Source organism: Entelurus aequoreus, linkage group LG17, assembly GCF_033978785.1.
Source record: "Entelurus aequoreus isolate RoL-2023_Sb linkage group LG17, RoL_Eaeq_v1.1, whole genome shotgun sequence".
NCBI lineage: Eukaryota > Metazoa > Chordata > Actinopteri > Syngnathiformes > Syngnathidae > Entelurus > Entelurus aequoreus.
The window spans coordinates 22,947,047-22,966,228 of record NC_084747.1 but is presented as its reverse complement, the minus strand read 5'-3'; the positions used below and the strand labels follow the sequence as shown (position 1 = coordinate 22,966,228).

At 46.5% G+C, this 19,182-nt stretch overlaps 2 protein-coding genes across 4 annotated transcripts in view; both read right to left on the bottom strand.

The window, feature by feature from the left end:
• LOC133631943 (centriolin-like) overlaps positions 1-454 on the bottom strand; it is a 3,562-nt gene extending 3,108 nt beyond the window's left edge. The window contains exon 1 of one of the 2 annotated variants that reach the window (XM_062024141.1): positions 315-454. In XM_062024141.1, the coding sequence (XP_061880125.1) occupies positions 315-355 (41 nt within the window). In that variant the 5' untranslated portion in view covers positions 356-454. Of the gene's footprint in view, positions 1-127; positions 202-314 lie in introns of those variants that run through there. The other variant, XM_062024142.1, reaches the window with a different exon arrangement.
• An 857-nt stretch (positions 455-1,311) lies between these two features.
• The window catches only part of c5 (complement component 5), a 34,241-nt gene continuing 16,370 nt past the window's right edge, over positions 1,312-19,182 (bottom strand). Inside the window, exons 2-43 of one of the 2 annotated variants that reach the window (XM_062025287.1) lie at positions 13,535-13,730; positions 13,322-13,475; positions 13,136-13,206; positions 12,973-13,070; positions 12,823-12,905; positions 12,649-12,739; positions 12,467-12,575; positions 12,275-12,407; positions 12,096-12,211; positions 11,826-12,014; positions 11,555-11,758; positions 11,270-11,482; positions 11,052-11,201; positions 10,848-10,974; positions 10,710-10,775; positions 10,423-10,623; positions 10,162-10,246; positions 10,016-10,098; positions 9,807-9,946; positions 9,505-9,738; positions 9,377-9,437; positions 9,218-9,307; positions 8,922-9,134; positions 8,742-8,817; positions 8,443-8,602; positions 8,249-8,353; positions 8,009-8,180; positions 7,708-7,832; positions 7,469-7,549; positions 7,142-7,294; positions 6,966-7,028; positions 6,796-6,886; positions 6,691-6,730; positions 6,508-6,610; positions 6,378-6,452; positions 6,195-6,300; positions 4,266-4,349; positions 4,105-4,194; positions 3,956-4,048; positions 3,757-3,895; positions 3,550-3,683; positions 1,312-1,861 (exon numbers count right to left, since the gene is read on the bottom strand). In XM_062025287.1, the coding sequence (XP_061881271.1) occupies positions 1,857-1,861; positions 3,550-3,683; positions 3,757-3,895; positions 3,956-4,048; positions 4,105-4,194; positions 4,266-4,349; positions 6,195-6,300; positions 6,378-6,452; positions 6,508-6,610; positions 6,691-6,730; positions 6,796-6,886; positions 6,966-7,028; positions 7,142-7,294; positions 7,469-7,549; positions 7,708-7,832; positions 8,009-8,180; positions 8,249-8,353; positions 8,443-8,602; positions 8,742-8,817; positions 8,922-9,134; positions 9,218-9,307; positions 9,377-9,437; positions 9,505-9,738; positions 9,807-9,946; positions 10,016-10,098; positions 10,162-10,246; positions 10,423-10,623; positions 10,710-10,775; positions 10,848-10,974; positions 11,052-11,201; positions 11,270-11,482; positions 11,555-11,758; positions 11,826-12,014; positions 12,096-12,211; positions 12,275-12,407; positions 12,467-12,575; positions 12,649-12,739; positions 12,823-12,905; positions 12,973-13,070; positions 13,136-13,206; positions 13,322-13,475; positions 13,535-13,730 (5,002 nt within the window). In that variant the 3' untranslated portion in view covers positions 1,312-1,856. Of the gene's footprint in view, positions 3,684-3,756; positions 3,896-3,955; positions 4,049-4,104; positions 4,195-4,265; positions 4,350-6,194; positions 6,301-6,377; positions 6,453-6,507; positions 6,611-6,690; positions 6,731-6,795; positions 6,887-6,965; positions 7,029-7,141; positions 7,295-7,468; positions 7,550-7,707; positions 7,833-8,008; positions 8,181-8,248; positions 8,354-8,442; positions 8,603-8,741; positions 8,818-8,921; positions 9,135-9,217; positions 9,308-9,376; positions 9,438-9,504; positions 9,739-9,806; positions 9,947-10,015; positions 10,099-10,161; positions 10,247-10,422; positions 10,624-10,709; positions 10,776-10,847; positions 10,975-11,051; positions 11,202-11,269; positions 11,483-11,554; positions 11,759-11,825; positions 12,015-12,095; positions 12,212-12,274; positions 12,408-12,466; positions 12,576-12,648; positions 12,740-12,822; positions 12,906-12,972; positions 13,071-13,135; positions 13,207-13,321; positions 13,476-13,534; positions 13,731-19,182 lie in introns of both variants that reach the window. The other variant, XM_062025286.1, reaches the window with a different exon arrangement.

Below are 19,182 nucleotides of genomic sequence, written 5' to 3'. Positions count from 1 at the left end.
TAAAATGGCGTTTATAAAGCTACTTCTCACTTTCATCCATCTTTTACTGTATTTTATATGTAAACCCGCACAATAATAATAATAAGACTGAATTAGCAGTCGGTATTACGTTTAACATTCTTACTACCTTTGCTTTGCTTGTCAGAATATATCTTTCGTTGTATTATTTCTTTCGGCGACTTCAATGCCGCTAGAGTAACGTTAGCTGCTAATGTTGCTAACTGTCAGTGCATTGATTTCAAATAGTCTACGAACATTATATTTCCTACAGGACTTCACAGTAAAAACCCCCCATATTGTTTAATGACACAGACCTTTTACAGTGAAAGTCACAAACAGGATGTTCGGGTGCCATTAGCAAAAACTTAATAAAAAGGGAACTGGGCTCGGGTCGGCGAGCTTAAATAAAACAAACTACACCAGCGAATGAACTTAGCCTTATGTCAGATACTTAATACTTTGCTTGAGATATTAAACAAATAATCGTTGAACACTGAACTATTAAAAGACGGCAAAGAAATGCTAAGTTATAGCTACCAAGCTAAAAGTTGACTTCCTTCCTGGCACAATGTCGCCACCGTGTGTTTGGGAGTGGAATCGCTAAGAAGAAAAACTCATCAGATTGATATAAAAGTAATGAAAAACACATTTCTAATAAATGTCAACTTGTACACATTCGAAGCAATAAATAAATAAATAAATGATCATTTCCAATTGTTAAATGTTGATAATCTTGACCGTAATGCATCCTCATTTAAAATGCTTATGACCTCAATTCACCACGTTTGTGTGTGCGTGTGTGTGTGTGTGTGTGTGTGTGTGTGTGTGTGTGTCCTCCGTTATGTTGTTGCATACTTCAGTACACACTACAGAACACACTACATGCACACTACATGCACACTACCGTACACACTTAATGACACACTACAGAACACACTACAGTACACACTTAATGACACACTACAGACCACACTACAGTACACACTTAATGACACACTAAAGTACACACTGCAGTACACACTTAATGACACACTACAGACCACACTACAGTACACACTTAATGACACACTAAAGTACACACTACAGTACACACTTAATGACACACCAAAGTGCACACTAAAGTGCACACTAAAGTGCACACTACAGTACACACTTAATGACACACCAAAGTGCACACTACAGTACACACTTAATGACACACTAAAGTACACACTACAGTACACACTTAATGACACACTAAAGTACACACCAGGTGACACACTACACACATGCCACATCTTAGAGTGAGTGAATGAGTCAAAGCTTGTTTTCTCTTGTTTTATTTCCAGTGTGTGAATGACATCATCTTTGTTTACTTTCACTTTCCATGTACAGTCCATCCCGACATACAGTATTTGCCATGCAGCCATCAGGCAAGTTTGATGATTGTTGGTCAAACTTTTTGCCATTTTTTTGCTCCAAAATTTGACATTTTTATTTCTCTTCTTCTTTCCCCTCAGCTGATTCAAACACAAATGCTAAAATGTGTTTTCTTTCCAACAGCATTCAGCAGCCACTCTTGGCGAATGACGCAACGTCAGTGCAAGATGGCGGCGACGTGTGTGTTACCATGGCGACAATAGCAGGGACTTTCTTAAGACGTGTAGCGAGGCACACTATTAATGATAATAATTATATTGGTGACAAATGATCATTAGATCACACACATTATATTGGATCATGTTTTTATTAAGTTAGCATGTTAGCTTCCTCCGCTAATGAACTAGTGCTAACAAATACAGGGGTGGTGTTCCCACTGTGAAGGACAGCTGGACAACTACTGTGAAGGACAACTACTGTGAAGGACAGCTGGACAACTACTGTGAAGGACAGATGGACAACTACTGTGAAGGACAGCTGGACAACTACTGTGAAGGACAGATGGACAACTACTGTGAAGGACAGCTGGACAACTACTGTGAAGGACAGATGGACAACTACTGTGAAGGACAACTACTGTGAAGGACAGATGGACAACTACTGTGAAGGACAGATGGACAACTACCGTGAAGGACAGCTGGACAACTACTGTGAAGGACAGCTGGACAACTACTGTGAAGGACAACTACTGTGAAGGACAACTACTGTGAAGGACAGCTGGACAACTACTGTGAAGGACAGATGGACAACTACTGTGAAGGACAGATGGACAACTACTGTGAAGGACAGATGGACAACTACTCTGAAGGACAGCTGGACAACTACTGTGAAGGACAGATGGACAACTACTGTGAAGGACAGCTGGACAACTACTGTGAAGGACAGATGGACAACTACTGTGAAGGACAACTACTGTGAAGGACAGATGGACAACTACTGTGAAGGACAGATGGACAACTACCGTGAAGGACAGCTGGACAACTACTGTGAAGGACAGCTGGACAACTACTGTGAAGGACAACTACTGTGAAGGACAACTACTGTGAAGGACAGCTGGACAACTACTGTGAAGGACAGATGGACAACTACTGTGAAGGACAGATGGACAACTACTGTGAAGGACAGATGGACAACTACTCTGAAGGACAACTACTGTGAAGGACAGCTGGACAACTACTGTGAAGGACAGATGGACAACTACTGTGAAGGACAGATGGACAACTACTCTGAAGGACAACTACTGTGAAGGACAGCTGGACAACTACTGTGAAGGACAGATGGACAACTACTGTGAAGGACAGATGGACAACTACTGTGAAGGACAGCTGGACAACTACTGTGAAGGACAGATGGACAACTACTGTGAAGGACAGATGGACAACTACTGTGAAGGACAGATGGACAACTACTGTGAAGGACAGATGGACAACTACTCTGAAGGACAACTACTGTGAAGGACAGCTGGACAACTACTGTGAAGGACAGATGGACAACTACTGTGAAGGACAGATGGACAACTACTCTGAAGGACAACTACTGTGAAGGACAGCTGGACAACTACTGTGAAGGACAGATGGACAACTACTGTGAAGGACAGATGGACAACTACTGTGAAGGACAGCTGGACAACTACTGTGAAGGACAGATGGACAACTACTGTGAAGGACAACTACTGTGAAGGACAGATGGACAACTACTGTGAAGGACAGATGGACAACTACCGTGAAGGACAGCTGGACAACTACTGTGAAGGACAGCTGGACAACTACTGTGAAGGACAGCTGGACAACTACTGTGAAGGACAACTACTGTGAAGGACAACTACTGTGAAGGACAGCTGGACAACTACTGTGAAGGACAGATGGACAACTACTGTGAAGGACAGATGGACAACTACTGTGAAGGACAGATGGACAACTACTCTGAAGGACAACTACTGTGAAGGACAGCTGGACAACTACTGTGAAGGACAGATGGACAACTACTGTGAAGGACAGATGGACAACTACTGTGAAGGACAACTACTGTGAAGGACAGCTGGACAACTACTGTGAAGGACAACTACTGTGAAGGACAACTACTGTGAAGGACAGCTGAACAACTACTGTGAAGGACAGATGGACAACTACTCTGAAGGACAGCTGAACAACTGCAGGTCCAGAGCGTACGTGTCCAGCTGGGTCAGGTGTTCCACGCAGTCAGGTGTGGCGCAGTCGCTGGGCCAGGGTTCCACCGTGGCGTCTGAGTCCAGAGGCAGGCGGTACCTGCGGGCCAGAACGAGAACGGATGAGAGGCGTCCGCGTCACAGGAAGTCAGGGCGAGGAGGCCGTCACTCACTTGGTGGCGTGGCCCAGCTTGACCTGTGACCCGCTGGATCCCATCACCAGGTACCGCTTGTGGTTCTGGACATCCACTGAGCCGCACGTGACCTTCTTGATCAGCTCCACCTCCGTGCCCACGCTCACCGCCTCAAAGTCTAATGACATCACATGAAAGCCAGCCTACCCACAATGCATCGCTGCTACTTTGTGTTTACCTTTGTCCGTGTTCTTCAGGACCTCCACGACGGTGGCGTTGAAGGCCACAAAGTCTCCTTCCGCGTCCAGAGACGTGACGGCCACCTTGTAAGCTGCACACAGCAGAAGTTCACGCCTGCACAGAGTGGCACGTTGCCGTGACCCTCACCGTATTTGATGTGGTGCCGGCACGTTTCCTCTTGGCGTTTGGCGGCCGTCAAGCTCAGGTCGAAGGTTCCTCTGTAGGCGGCACATGCGGCTACACAGCAAGTGGCATGTGTTCAACAAACATACACACGGGTAGCCAATGGGGTGCAGGGGCGGAGTCACCTGTCATGCACTGGCACTGGTCAGCCACACAGAGGCGCTGCAGCTTCTGCTCTTGGTAGGAGAAGTGTTTGCTGCACAAACTTCCTGCAAGATGGATGACGGCACATCATTTCATTCTGCTTATCCGGCTTACGGGAGCAGCAGTCTCAGCAGGGAACCACAGACTTCTGTTCCCACTGGTGAGATACCGACACAATCTTTCCAGCATGTCAGTTTTAGGGCCTCCTCCAAGGGAGGTGTCCGGACTATAAGACCGGGTCACCTTACGGGATTCTCTCAAATTGAAGGAGCAACGGTTCTATGTTGAGCTCCTCACCCAGTCTGTTAGGGTGAGTCCTAGGGGTGAGGAAACCACCTTCCCCTGCTCTTTCAGGCACGACACCAAAGTTTGTAGCACAAGGTAAGCAAACCTTAAATTGAGAGCTTACTATTTATAGGGAGTGTACTAGTTTACTCTCCGCTTCTATTTGGTGCATACGCACTAATGACGGCAGGACCCTTTCCAAAAACTGAATGCGTAGGGAAGTAACCTTCTCATTCACAGAGCAGAGTAGACCAAGGTACAGCCCTTCTCAACAAGTTTAATTCCAGAGCCTGAACTGTGTCTTAAGGTGACTATGTCCAGAACTTCTCAAACGTTGACATAAGCTTCCTTCCCCAGTAAGGGAACAACCATTTCAATTGAAAGCTTGGGGTACTTTTAAAATGCGGCTTGAAGTTTCAGGGGCACTTTTCGACCAGAATTGACCCCAAAAGAATCAGGGCCTATCTTGTGTTGAAGAAAGGCCAATGTCTCAGACTGTTTCAGAAACTCTCAGAAAATACTTAAGCCCTAAAGATCCCAGGGTTTCGTCGAAAAAGCTGTCCCACCACTAACCCCTGATCTCCACAGGATGCGGAACGGCAGGGAACCACAGCACCCTCGGCACGCCACTGCCATCTGCCGTCCGACAATCTCCACCCACGTGCAGCGAAATAGCGCAGACTTTTACCAGATCTCACGAATCCACGCATAATCACGTGATCAGCGAGTATTTGACACAGGCACCCATATAGCTGCCCGAGATATGCCTGTCCAGTACATGCTTCTTAAATGTTGGACCTCCAGAATCAGCATGTCCTGATCCATTTCTTTCAATGAGGGGAAATTACGTGTGAAAACCTTCGACAAGTTGACTTCATGTCCGTCCCCGCCCATTTGGGTGTTTCAAAGTGTAAAATACGATCCGCCTTCAAGACGGACTATTTTATTTTGAAAGTAAACCGGATCATTTATTTTGTGTTTATGCATGACTTCCTGTCCAACACAAGCAGATTTTAGCTAAACTGAACAGATATGTTGCGGCGACCGGCAAATTTAGAAGCTTTGCGTATACTTAGCGCCGGGATGTGGAACGTCACCGCCATGTCGGTGCCGGTCTGTAGGGGGTGGGAGCGGACACATTGATACCAGACGAGTACCTACAGCTGCCAAGGAAGGGACGTTTTATATCCCAAGAACCAGATTTGGTTGACAAGGACCAGGTCTCAGCTGCCACCCAACACAGCCTTGTGTTTACCCCCGGTGGATTTACATAGTGGACTGTCTTGTTCCCTGTGGATGACCAGGCACCCATGTAATCACCTCCCACAGGTCTAGCTTCAGGGTGAGGTGGTATTTGATGTTTGCTTTTTTGTAGGGTCCTCTGAAAAATGTTTTATTTGGTCCTTCCTTTGGATCTGTTTGCATTGGGAGACCCGACCAGTGACATACTGAACAGTAAATCCCCAGCCAACATAGCTCTTAAAATCACTCAAAGCCCTCCCCACAATAAGGTAGTGATTCACCGCGAGGAAACATACTTGAAATATGCTGTATTTAACAATAATAATAATCATTTATATTTAATAACAATGATAATAATCTACAATGACAACTACCACACTCACCCTTGTCCTGAGGCTCAAATACACTTAGCAGGGATTTGCTGGCTCCGTCCACCTTAAACCTGGTCCGGATCCGAAAGCCAACACACAAGAAGATGTCAGACGGAACCTAGAGAGTAGACAGGAAGTTGTTAGAAGCAACGCTGTGAGCAGGGGAGAGGATGTGGGCGGGGCCGGCGCACTCACAGAGTCCATCTGAATGATGACAGTGTTTCCCTGAAGCTCGTAGTGCGAGATGATTGGCTCCATGGAGTCTCTGAACTGTGCAGTTACATGTGTCACAATACAGTGGCACCCGGCATTGGGTCGAACTAACCGGTCGCAGGTCCTCCAGGTGCGCCTCCACGCCTGTCGGCAGCTGGATCTTCATCACAGTCATGGTGGACTCTGTTAACAGCTCGTTAGGACGAGGCTTGTACCTGCAAGACCACCGTGTAGGCTAGTTAGCATGTACACTAGTTAGCATGTTAGGTAAGGCGCTATTAGATGTTTGTCTTACTTGGCACAGGCAGCCAGGTGTGGAGCACGCATGCTGGCACCTAAATAGGGGCAGATGTTACAGGAGCACAAAGAGACAGAAGGGACGGCACCGCGAAGAACCTACTGTCGGAGACGTCGGCGCCAAACATCTCTATGCTTATGTCGAAGTTACAGTTACGGGAGGGCGGAGTCGTCTGGTAGTAGACCGTCTTCATCTGCGCTCACATGTGTATGTCACGAGCACTGTTGGACAATTTAGGACGCAACATATTGATTCCTCTAAGCCACACCCACCTTGACATGTGACACGCCCCTCCCGTATCCCGTGGACACGGTGATGTCATCGTCCTTCAACACCTGGACAACGAAGACACAAAAACAACCAAATGTTCTTAACCTTTGGTAGACAGATACGACCATTTAGCCACCAGTTTTTTCATGTTTCACCACAGGAAAGCCCTCCCACTCACCTGTATGGGTGTGGCCACAGGACGGCTCGGGCTGAGCTGGACGCGAGTGAGCACTCCTTTGCGTCTGTAACTGACGTTGATATCCAGATTGAGGACGGCTCGAGGGATGACCTTACTGTACTTTGTCAACGCCTCCAAAGTCAGGGCGGTGTCCTGATTGACAAGAGAGCAAGAACAGGAAGTAGTTATGGTCTGAGAAAAGGAGGACTTTTGCAAAGGTCCGAGGTCTTGAAGGGACCTTGAACAGACAGATTGTTGTTGTTCAGACCGTGTCTGCAGGTACTACTTTTGAGTTCAGAGGGAGGAGCTTAGTAATGCCACATGTACCTGTACGGAGTAGAAACCTTGTCCATAGTGCTGATCCTGAGTCAGCCAGGACACGATGGGATTGGCGTATTGAATCCTCCCCTGGGAACAGGAAGCAGTTTGTTAGCTACCGTGGAAACTAGGAGCGTACATTGTTAGTACCAATCTTGGCGTACGCATAACCCTCAGAGTACTCATTGATGGAGTTCTGGTCCATTACACCCTAATAGAAACAGAGACAACCAATGAGAGAAGAGCACCTTCAGCAGCACGGTCAGCAGGGCGTAGGCTGTCGTCTCCACCGTGAGTCCGCTCGATTGGTCAGGCTTGAGCCAATCAGACGCCACGTTTTCCTCCTGCCAGTACCTGAGCATGGCAGGGTGTCCTGCATGCACACACACACACACACACACACACACACACACACACACACACACACACACACACACACACACACACACACACACACACACACACACACACACACACACACACACACACACACACACACACACACATACTTGAGTGCATGTGCACACACAGACGCCTACACACACACACCTTTCTGTTGAGCGAGGTTCTCCAGGCTGTCGATTAGGGTGAGGCTCATCGCTGCGTTGGGGTCATGCAGGTTATGGGCATAGGTGGCAATGGCACGCACGTACACACTCTTGAGATTGAGGGCATGCTGGGAAATGTAGTCAGCGGCTGACCTCATGCTGTCGTCGTGGAACTAAACATTGAAGGCAATGAGAGGGAAGCTGGGATTGTTTTCTAACGGGAAGAAGAGAGAGCGCTCACTCTGAGCTGCAGGACGCGTTCACGGATTCTGGTGGCTCGATGTAACGCAATGAGGACAAAGGACGTGAGGTACACCGAGCGCTCACGCGGCTCCGCCCCCTCAGCCTGCAGCCAGTCACAAAGGAGCACGCGTTCAGGTAAGTTAAGTTGTTATACATTATTTCACTTTGAGTGACAGGACAAAACTGGACGACCATGACGCTGTTGGGTCTGAAGGACGACTTGTCAGAGAAAGATCCGTCCTGGTTCTGAGCGTTGCGGATTAGCCAGGAGAGCGACTCTGACAGAGCCTGGCGGTCTACGGTGATGACAGGATCTATGGTGGCCAGAGTGTGAACCACCGCTGCCGTCAACCTGACAAGTGACAAACAGCTTACTCACACGTGTGTGTGTGTGTGTGTGTGTGTGTGTGTGTGTGGGTGTGTGTGTGTGTGTGTGTGTGAGTGTGTGTGTGTGTGTGTGTGTGTGTGTGTGTGTGTGTGTGTGTGCTGACCAGGTGCTAGCGTCTCTCTTTGTCCACATGCTGTAACTGGAGTCTCCATGTCTGAAAGAACTGATGCTGATCAGACCTACACACACACACACACACACACACACACACACACACACACACACACACACTGAATTAACTCCACCCACACTCAGGTGAAGGTTTTTCCAGGACAATCTTTACCTTCTTTCATCTTCTGTCTGAGGTTGTCTGAGTTCTTGTGGATGTTTCCACCCATGACATCCCACTTGCTGGTAGTCTCCAGGTACTGGTATAGGTGTGCCAGCGGGAGGATTCTGCCAAGCTCCGCCTCCAATGATCCACTGGGCAGGCTGAAGAGATGTTGTAGGCCGTCGTGGTCAAGGACCACGGAGAGGACATCTCCCATAATCTCACCTGGGGCAACACAAAGAGGGGCTGATCCAAGTACGGCTGGTGTCTCCTCCAAGCAAAGTGGAACCAAATAAACCTCATCTCACCGTTGATTGTCACCATTCTCTCCGCCGCTGTGTTGGGAACCATGTTAGCTGGTGGCTGGTTCTTCAGCACTACTGTTGTTTTCTCAGAACCTAGGACCATGACACAATCGGATCATTGAACGCGACTTTGGCTGCTCAGCTCAATGCACTCTTTGGTACCGTAAAGTCCCTGCGGGTCCAATATCCCTCCGGAATAAGACTCCATCTTCACGCCTTCAGGCTGCAAATGAGCAAATCGGCTGTCATTCCCAAATGGTTCTTTGAGCTCTCCTACAAATGGCGCGTACCACTACTCTGAGCGTCTTCTCCACGATGTCACTTTCTCCTTGGCGGGTCTTCAAAGTAAAGGTCAGCTTGTGTTCTCCTGCCTTCAGACCCATAAGTGTAAAGGCCACCTTGCCCACACCTCCTGCTGGCAGTTCCTCCCAGGTGCAGGCGGTGGAATGAAACCCCACTCCTGAGACGGCCGGCTGGGATTGGAGAAGGCAGAGCTCCGGCCCCGCCGTCAGCGTGACACAGTACTGAAAGAGACAAGGATGCACTACAGCAGGCTGAGGCAGCCAGGCTGACGGGACAAGCAAACAAGTACCGTGATGTCGTCCTTCTTTTGGTTGTAAACAGAACCGCTCAACTCTAGCTGCTCGCCTCGTACCACCTGGTAAGGCAGCGGCACATCCACACTGACTGGCAGTTGGACCGACACTTGGACGGGTTTGGACACGCAAATACCTGCAAAGTGATCAAAGTTGGCTTTGAAGGAGGAAGAAGGAACGGACACAAGGACACTAGGAGTCTCACCGTTCTTGAACATTCCGATGGCTTTGAGCTCCCATGTGGTCAGCGAGTCGGGCAGTGTCCTGATGAGAGACTGCTGACGTCCTCTGAAAACATCATGTGGAAATGTTGCTTCTTGGACCTTTGCCATAGAAAACATGAAATCTCACCTGGTGGGATGAACCTCCCACAACCAGCTTTCAGGAAAGAAACTCCTGACCAGAAAGGGCACTGCATTTAAGTCAGCCCCCATGTCTGCACACACACACACACACACACACACACACACACACACACACACACACACACACACACACACACACACACACACACACACACACACACACACACACACACACACACACACACACACAATTTGATGTTCTACTCTGACCGAGTGTGTCAGATGCAACGTTATGGTTCTCACTGACCGTGTCGGCCCAGGATGAGGTTCTGGTCCAGATCGAGGTGCTGTAGGTTGTATTCACAGCAGTGTGTGAATATCTGTTGACAACGCGAATTATGTGCTACGCGTTTGAACCTCTCCTGAGCAAAATGGCGGCAAGTGACGCTCCTGGGAAAGTACTGCATGCCCTCCTCGCAGCACACCTTCAGAGGTCCAAACGATTTGGCTGCACACAAGCCGTGTTTGCACGTTCACTTGCTTAAGCGTGGACCTGGTCTTCACACCTGTCATGATTGACAAGTGGGGTCTTACCTTTCTTGCGCTTCATCTCTTCCGTCAGCGCTCGTGTGGGTCGCACAGCCGCCGTGCACTTCCCACCTGTATCACACAAACACACACGCCGTTGACTCTGCCTCTTCTCCATGGCTCTTGAAGTGAACGACAACTCACCGCCGGTTGATGGCTGAGCGTTGGCGTTGGTCATGAAGGTGAGGCCAGCCATTCGGAAGACGTCTGCTGCGTCTTTTCCGCCGCCTCCTCCGCAGCCGAGGTCACTCTGCTCGATGTGACGCAGTGCCTGTAGGCCCGCCCACGTCCTCTTAGCGTGACATCAACACACACCACATTCGCTATTGTGCGGCGCTCTCAGGTTACCATGGTAACGGGGTCTCTGTAGTTCGGATACAGGTTGAAGAGGGCAGAGTCTACAGCAGAAAGCGCCACCAGTCCCTGCTGATTGGTTTTGATATCCAGCTGAAGGTTTTCCTTTGGCTTGTGGTCCCGCCCTCCATATGACAACTCCGTCTGTTCACACGCACGCACACGTTACTTTGATACGAACACTTCCTGTGTGCCACATCCACACTCCTCACCGTAAGTCCACTAACACATGTGTCTCGGACTTCCAGCCACACGGAGTCGGCGACCAACTCAGACGTACCCTCGCCGTGCAGGATGTAGTAGACCAGCAGGCGGATTGACGGGACCATGGCGCTCGTCACCGCGAAGTTCAGACTTTGTCTGTGGTCGCCACTAGCGACAAACTTCTGGCTACTGTAATGCACCACCTTACCTTTGGATAGCACCTGAGCACACACACAGGCACACACTGTGGAAACAGTCACACGGAGGTCGTCCATTGGCTGTGCCTTTCTCACCAGGAAGCTGAGCGCTTTGACCGGAACGTAGGATGGTGTGGATGAGTACACCTTGATGTTGGCGTAACGTCCCACATGCAGGCTTTGCCCTGACAGCGGAGGGTCGATGTAAAGGTAACGGCGGTTTGGTGAGTTGTAGGCCATCGCCTCCAGACTCAGACTGGCCTGACTGGTGGCCGGGAGGGCAGGGTCTTCGGTCTCAAACTGCTCACACAGGTTATGTTCTTAGCAAGTTATTTCCATGCTAACAGGAAGGTAATACTCTGCCCACCCTCAAGGAGACTTTGATGCCCTCTTTGGGCGTGTTGCAGACAAAGATGGCGAGGCCATCTGATCCGCTCTGGGTGTGGTCAGGACAGATTTTGATGTTGAGATCTTGCTCTCGACTGAACACTTGTTGCGCCACCAAACGAACGGGTACATGGTTCACCGGCTTGTCCAGGTGGTCTTTCACGAGCACCTACACGGAACCAGGAAGTGTTCCTAAGTGATCTTTTAACTTGGTCATTAATGAGGTCTTGAATGAGGGCCAAGGTGTCACCTGGATGTTGTAAGGAAGTCCGGGTTTGATGAAAAGGGGAGTGGACACCAGACTCAGACTGTAAGGTGATTTGACGAACTTCACAGCAGAAAACTCCTCCTCCTGGCTAATGCCACCTGTGTGACAGAAGGATGGGGGTGAGGAGAATGTTGTCTCTGCATGTGCGCGTGTGTGAATACCCGAGTGCTCCTGCAGCAGGACAGCAATATACAAGAACTTCCCAAAAAGACTGGGCAGGTCTTTGGGTCCATCATGTTTAGACAGAACTTTCTCCATGTTGACACACATGTCCAGGTGGCCTGAGGACGACAACTGAACACACACGCGTTAAAAGGTGTTTTGATGACGAGAAAGTAAAAGAAGACTCTCACTGTTTCTCGGGTCACTGAGTTGGGGACGATAACAGGAAGTTCTTTCTTGCTAATGAAGCCAAAGCGCAGAAACACCTCGGCCTGAGCAACGGGAGCGCCGTGAATGTATCTAAAAGGAAAATGCAAAGCGTCAACGCGACAAAGAGGGTGCCTGCCGTGTTGAAGGTGGGCTAGTTCTTCACCTGGCTGACACCCTGAAGCAGAAATTCTGGAAGTTTCCAAAGCTGATGTAGTAGACCTCTGGCTGGACCACAATGGAGAAACTGGGAAGAACTGACAGCAGAGAGCATCCTAAAGTCCTCTGGAAGCTTCCATTCTGAGTCCATCAAAAGTTCTTGACCTGGACCTTCTCTCACCATATTCTCGAATCTCAAAATCTGTGCTGGCTTTGGTTCCGAAGTCATGAGAATACGATGCTTCAATGGACCACAGTCCCAACCTGGAACCACAGCACAACATCACAACCTGGACCAAAACCATGTTGGATCAGCCCAGCGAGTCCCTACTTTGGTCTGATGGGGATCTTGAAGGGGTTCTGCATGGAAGGTATTCCATTGTTGAGGTCCAGCATCTCCACTACATCCACCGTCTGATGATCTGGATCCTGGTGGAGACAAATATCTTGAAGACAAAAAGTCTTGCATGCTAGTCCTGCTTGTTCACGCCGACCTTGAAGGTGAGGAAGACACTTCTATTGGCCGGATGCAGCTCCTGGTTGAGAGAGAAGGCTCGCACCTTGACTGGACCCAACACACAAACAAGGATGTCACAGATGCTCCGCCAACAAGTCTGGAATGTTCCGTCAAGTTCTCAAGGCATCATTGTGGGCCTGCTACTTCCTGTCAGCTGACTCACCACTCTGCTGGGGCGTGTACAGAGGTTTGTCTGTCTGGACCCACAGGAACCCGTTGGAGCGGCTGACAGGAAGTGAAAGGTGCTTGTTGATCTGTGCTGATTGAACGTGGAGGATCACGTGATCCACACTCTTGTCCAGCTGACTCGGGAAGATCTGGACACAGAGTGACACAATGAATACCTGCTGCAGGACGTCCACGTGTCCTGTCTCACCCGGAGCGCGGCGGTTGCCTGGTAGTGGTTCTGAGCGTTGAGGGTGACCATATCCCGGGCCAGGACCAAATGGTCCGGAGCCATGGAGGTCTTCAAGAACACGTAGACCCTCACTTCCTCGGAAAAACCAAACAACTGCAGCAACACCGTCTCCAACGCGTCCACGTGCAGCCACAACGGGGCGCTTATCAGGTACCTAAGGACCGAGACACACCATTGGTTGGCTGTCCAAACTTTTAAAAGGGCCATTTTACACAGAAACATTTTTCCTTACCTAGTGGTACCTGCGTATGTGTATTCTGCGTACAGGGGCGCCGCTAGGGATTTTGGGCCCCATGAAAAGAATCTTTACAGGGCCCCCTGTATTATAATTTCATCATCATAAGGGGCCTCTCTGAGGCCCCCTCCATCATGGGCCCCTAGAATCCGTCTCCTTACCCCCCCTTTTCGGCGCCCCTGTCTGCGTATGTGTATTTGGGATCTGCACAAGTCCCGAAAATATGAAACCAAACCGTGGAGGCATACTTCCTCCAAACGGTCCATTTGGAATGATGTTCAATTGTCTATATTTGGTAGAAATCTACCCAAACATCCTAGCGCGAGTCAGCCTGTTTTAATGTATTTAAAGTAGCAGTAGAGTGAGAGAAGAAGTTGACTTTATAAGCTTAATTGTGTTTCACTGTATCCATCAAACCATATCTAATTGTATTTACAATCCACAAAGTAGGTGAAAATACCGGCTAAACATCACAAAATGCCACAAATTCAGTCAGCCGCGTTGAATATTCCGCTCCGAAAATCTTCTGCAATTTCCGCAGATTTGAGGTTGGATGACGTCAGGATGGGAACGTTCCTGCCCTCTGACCGTATTATTAGGTCAGTCATACTGGAAATATGCAAACATTGGAAAGGGATGTGCTGTTTACCATTCACAATCGTTATGTAAGACAAGAACACAAATGTTTGCCTTTTTTCCTGCATTCTAAATGTCTAACAATTGAGTCAACAGATGGAGGGTTCTCTCATTATACTCTCTAAAAACATCCAGGGAGCGCCAACAATACTCCATTTACATGTCCTGACTAGGGATGTCCGATAATGGCTTTTTGCCGATATCCGATATTCCGATATTGTCCAACTCTTTAATTACCGATACCGATATCAACCGATACCGATATCAACCGATATATGCAGTCGTGGAATTAACACATTATTATGCCTAATTTGGACAACCATGTATGGTGAAGATAAGGTACTTTTTAAAAATAATAATAAAATAAGATAACTAAATTAAAAACATTTTCTTGAATAAAAAAGAAAGTACAACAATATAAAAACAGTTACATAGAAACTAGTAATTAATGAAAATGAGTAAAATTAACTGTTAAAGGTTAGTACTATTAGTGGAGCAGCAGCACGCACAATCATGTGTGCTTACGGACTGTATCCCTTGCAGACTGTATTGATATATATTGATATATAATGTAGGAACCAGAATATTGATAACAGAAAGAAATGGGGGGAGGGAGGTTTTTTTGGTTGGTGCACTAATTGTAAGTGTATCTTGTGTTTTTTATGTTGATTTAATTTTAAAAACAAAACAAAAAACAAACCGATACAGATAATAAAAAAACCGATACCGATAATTTACGATATTACATTTTAACGCATTTATCGGCTGATAATATCAGCAGGCCGATATTATCGGACATCCCTAGTCCTGACCTGAACCAAATAAGAGTGATATTGTTATTATCAGCGCTAACGCAGACGGACTAATTTAGTGGAGCATCGATAGCAGTGAGCTAATGCTCGATTGATTATTTGATTGAAACTTTTATTGCACAGTACAGTACATATTCCGTACAATTGACCACTAAATGGTAACACCCCAATAAGTTTGTCAACTTGTTTAAGTCGGGGTCCACGTTAATCAATTCATGCTATCTTACGCTGCTTTTGTTGACACACTGAGGCTGCAAAAAGTCAATTCCAGATTGTGATTCATGCATCTCTCACCTGCTAGTGGACAAATGTGGCCATGGACCCACAGGCTGGTCCACTTTCACATCCCCCGAGATGGCCAAAAAGACGCTAGTTGTGGAAACTTTATTTAACCCTTCGTGAGGATTGTGGTTGATTCTTAATCCAAACAGAATTATGTGAGCATCCCATGTAGTGGCATCCCAGCGAGAGTGGAAATATTACACTGTTTGTTTTAATATAGTTTATTGTCATTAGTTTGTATGTTTAGCACCTAGCAATGCTGCTAATGCTATAGTTTCACAATAAAGCTACATATGTTTAGGGCTCGGCTTCTAAAATGTATTGCTCATCCTCTTTGTGTTCAGGCTCAAAAATAAAGGTTCACAAAGTCTTGAGAAAAAAAACGACTTTTAAATGGCGTGCTCAGTCAGTACTTTTTATGGCAATGGAGGAGACAATGAAACAGAAAGTAATAACAGTAGGTTAGAAATGTGCAAATGATACGTTAGCAATGTTAGCTCAAGTTGTTGTGTAGCTAGCTTAGCCTTCTAATGTAAGACAATAGCATCACAAAAGAACGATCTTCCTAAAAACGACTTTTAATTAGATCAGTGCCTAGTGTGTTTGGCATTGGAACAGTTAGTGTTATCATTCGTTAGCTCGTGAACAATGATGTAGCCCGTAGCATTGCTAACTATAGCCGGCTCGGGCTTTCGAAGCAGCAGTGCAGTCGAAGTATTAACATGATATAGAATATAAACGCATTTCATATAAACCATCCTCGCCCCGGAAACACCCTCCTGGTTTTATAGTATACATTTTTGGAGGTTTGGCACCAGCCGCTAGACTAGATCTGACCAATCTAAGTCTATGATCATGAACTGATGAAGCTTACTCGGCGAAATGTCTTCTAAGACAAACCAAGCAGTCCAGTTGTGATCGATTGAATTTCCCGAGATAAAAAATATATTTTTGATTTAATTTTTTTATCTTTAAATGGTCCCCAGTTGACAGTCAGGATGCTTTTTGGGACTGGATTATTTTGTATCTTAGATATGCACCTGGGGATAGGTTGACTGGCAACACTAAATGGTCCCTAGTGTGTGAATGTGGTCTGTCTATCTGTGTTGGCCCTGTGATGAGGTAGCGACTTGTCCAGGGTGTACCCCGCCTTCCGCCCGAATGCAGCTGAGATGGGCTCCAGCACCCAGCACTCCAGAAATGGATGGATGGCATTCTCTTTTGCCTGTTTTCCATTTGTGCACATCTTTGTTTTCGTGTTACCTTGCGTTTCCCTATTAAAGAGGGCTTCTTTGCTGCGCTTGCCTGCCATCTCTACATCCTGGGGTCCATACATACACCGAAACGCAACAAAAACCAATGTAATTTAATCAATGATTAGTATCATTATTACACTCTGGCTTTAGCGCACTCAAAATGTGTCAGTATGTTCGTCAAACACCATGTAGAAGACGCACCGGTCAACGGTAATTTGGGTTTTTGGGTCACTTTTTTGGAGGAAAAGAATGTGCTTATTTTGTCCGTAGAAAGTGTCGTGAGCCAATATAAAATGAGCTGCGGGCCGAAAATGGCCCTGGGGACACACCTTGGACAGCCCTGTTAGGTATGACATCACTACTACTGTGACTTGTATCTGTTAGGTATGACATCACTACTACTGTGACTTGTATCTGTTAGGTATGACATCACTACTACTGTGACTTGTATCTGTTAGGTATGACATCACTACTACTGTGACTTGTATCTGTTAGGTATGACATCACTACTACTGTGACTTGTATCTGTTAGGTATGACATCACTACTACTGTGACTTGTATCTGTTAGGTATGACATCACTACTACTGTGACTTGTATCTGTTAGGTATGACATCACTACTACTGTGACTTGTATCTGTTAGGTATGACATCACTACTAATGTGACTTGTATCTGTTAGGTATGACATCACTACTACTGTGACTTGTATCTGTTAGGTATGACATCACTACTACTGTGACTTGTATCTGTTAGGTATGACATCACTACTACTGTGACTTGTATCTGTTAGGTATGACATCACTACTACTGTGACTTGTATCTGTTAGGTATGACATCACTACTACTGTGACTTGTATCTGTTAGGTATGACATCACTACTACTGTGACTTGTATCTGTTAGGTATGACATCACTACTACTGTGACTTGTATCTGTTAGGTATGACATCACTACTACTGTGACTTGTATCTGTTAGGTATGACATCACTACTACTGTGACTTGTATCTGTTAGGTATGACATCACTACTACTGTGACTTGTATCTGTTAGGTGTGACATCACTACTACTGTGACTTGTATCTGTTAGGTATGACATCACTACTACTGTGACTTGTATCTGTTAGGTATGACATCACTACTAATGTGACTTGTATCTGTTAGGTATGACATCACTACTAATGTGACTTGTATCTGTTAGGTATGACATCACTACTAATGTGACTTGTATCTGTTAGGTATGACATCACTACTACTGTGACTTGTATCTGTTAGGTATGACATCACTACTAATGTGACTTGTATCTGTTAGGTATGACATCACTACTAATGTGACTTGTATCTGTTAGGTATGACATCACTAATAATGTGACTTGTATCTGTTAGGTATGACATCACTAATAATGTGACTGGTATCTGTTAGGTATGACATCACTACTAATGTGACTTGTATCTGTTAGGTATGACATCACTACTACTGTGACTTGTATCTGTTAGGTATGACATCACTACTAATGTGACTTGTATCTGTTAGGTATGACATCACTACTAATGTGACTTGTATCTGTTAGGTATGACATCACTACTAATGTGACTTGTATCTGTTAGGTATGACATCACTACTAATGTGACTTGTATCTGTTAGGTATGACATCACTAATAATGTGACTTGTATCTGTTAGGTATGACATCACTAATAATGTGACTGGTATCTGTTAGGTATGACATCACTACTAATGTGACTTGTATCTGTTAGGTATGACATCACTACTAATGTGACTTGTATCTGTTAGGTATGACATCACTACTAATGTGACTTGTATCTGTTAGGTATGACATCACTAATAATGTGACTGGTATCTGTTAGGTATGACATCACTACTACTGTGACTTGTATCTGTTAGGTATGACATCACTACTACTGTGACTTGTATCTGTTAGGTATGACATCACTACTAATGTGACTTGTATCTGTTAGGTATGACATCACTACTACTGTGACTTGTATCTGTTAGGTATGACATCACTACTAATGTGACTTGTATCTGTTAGGTATGACATCACTACTACTGTGACTTGTATCTGTTAGGTATGACATCACTACTAATGTGACTGGTATCTGTCATAACAAGTCTGCGGACATGAGATCCAGAAGACTGAAAGAGAAGTGCAGTTTTTCCACAAGTGCTCTCTCTACGTGTAGTGACAGACAGCAGCCACATGAGGGCAGTGTTGGCGCGCACACCAACACGGACTACATCAAGCACTGTGCACGCACATGCAGGGCCGTGGCTTGGAATTGTGGGCCCCCGCAAGAACATCCATGTGGGCCCCTCTAACCTCTTCATTGTCACCTTTCATTTGAATTTGGATGCACCCAATTGTTTC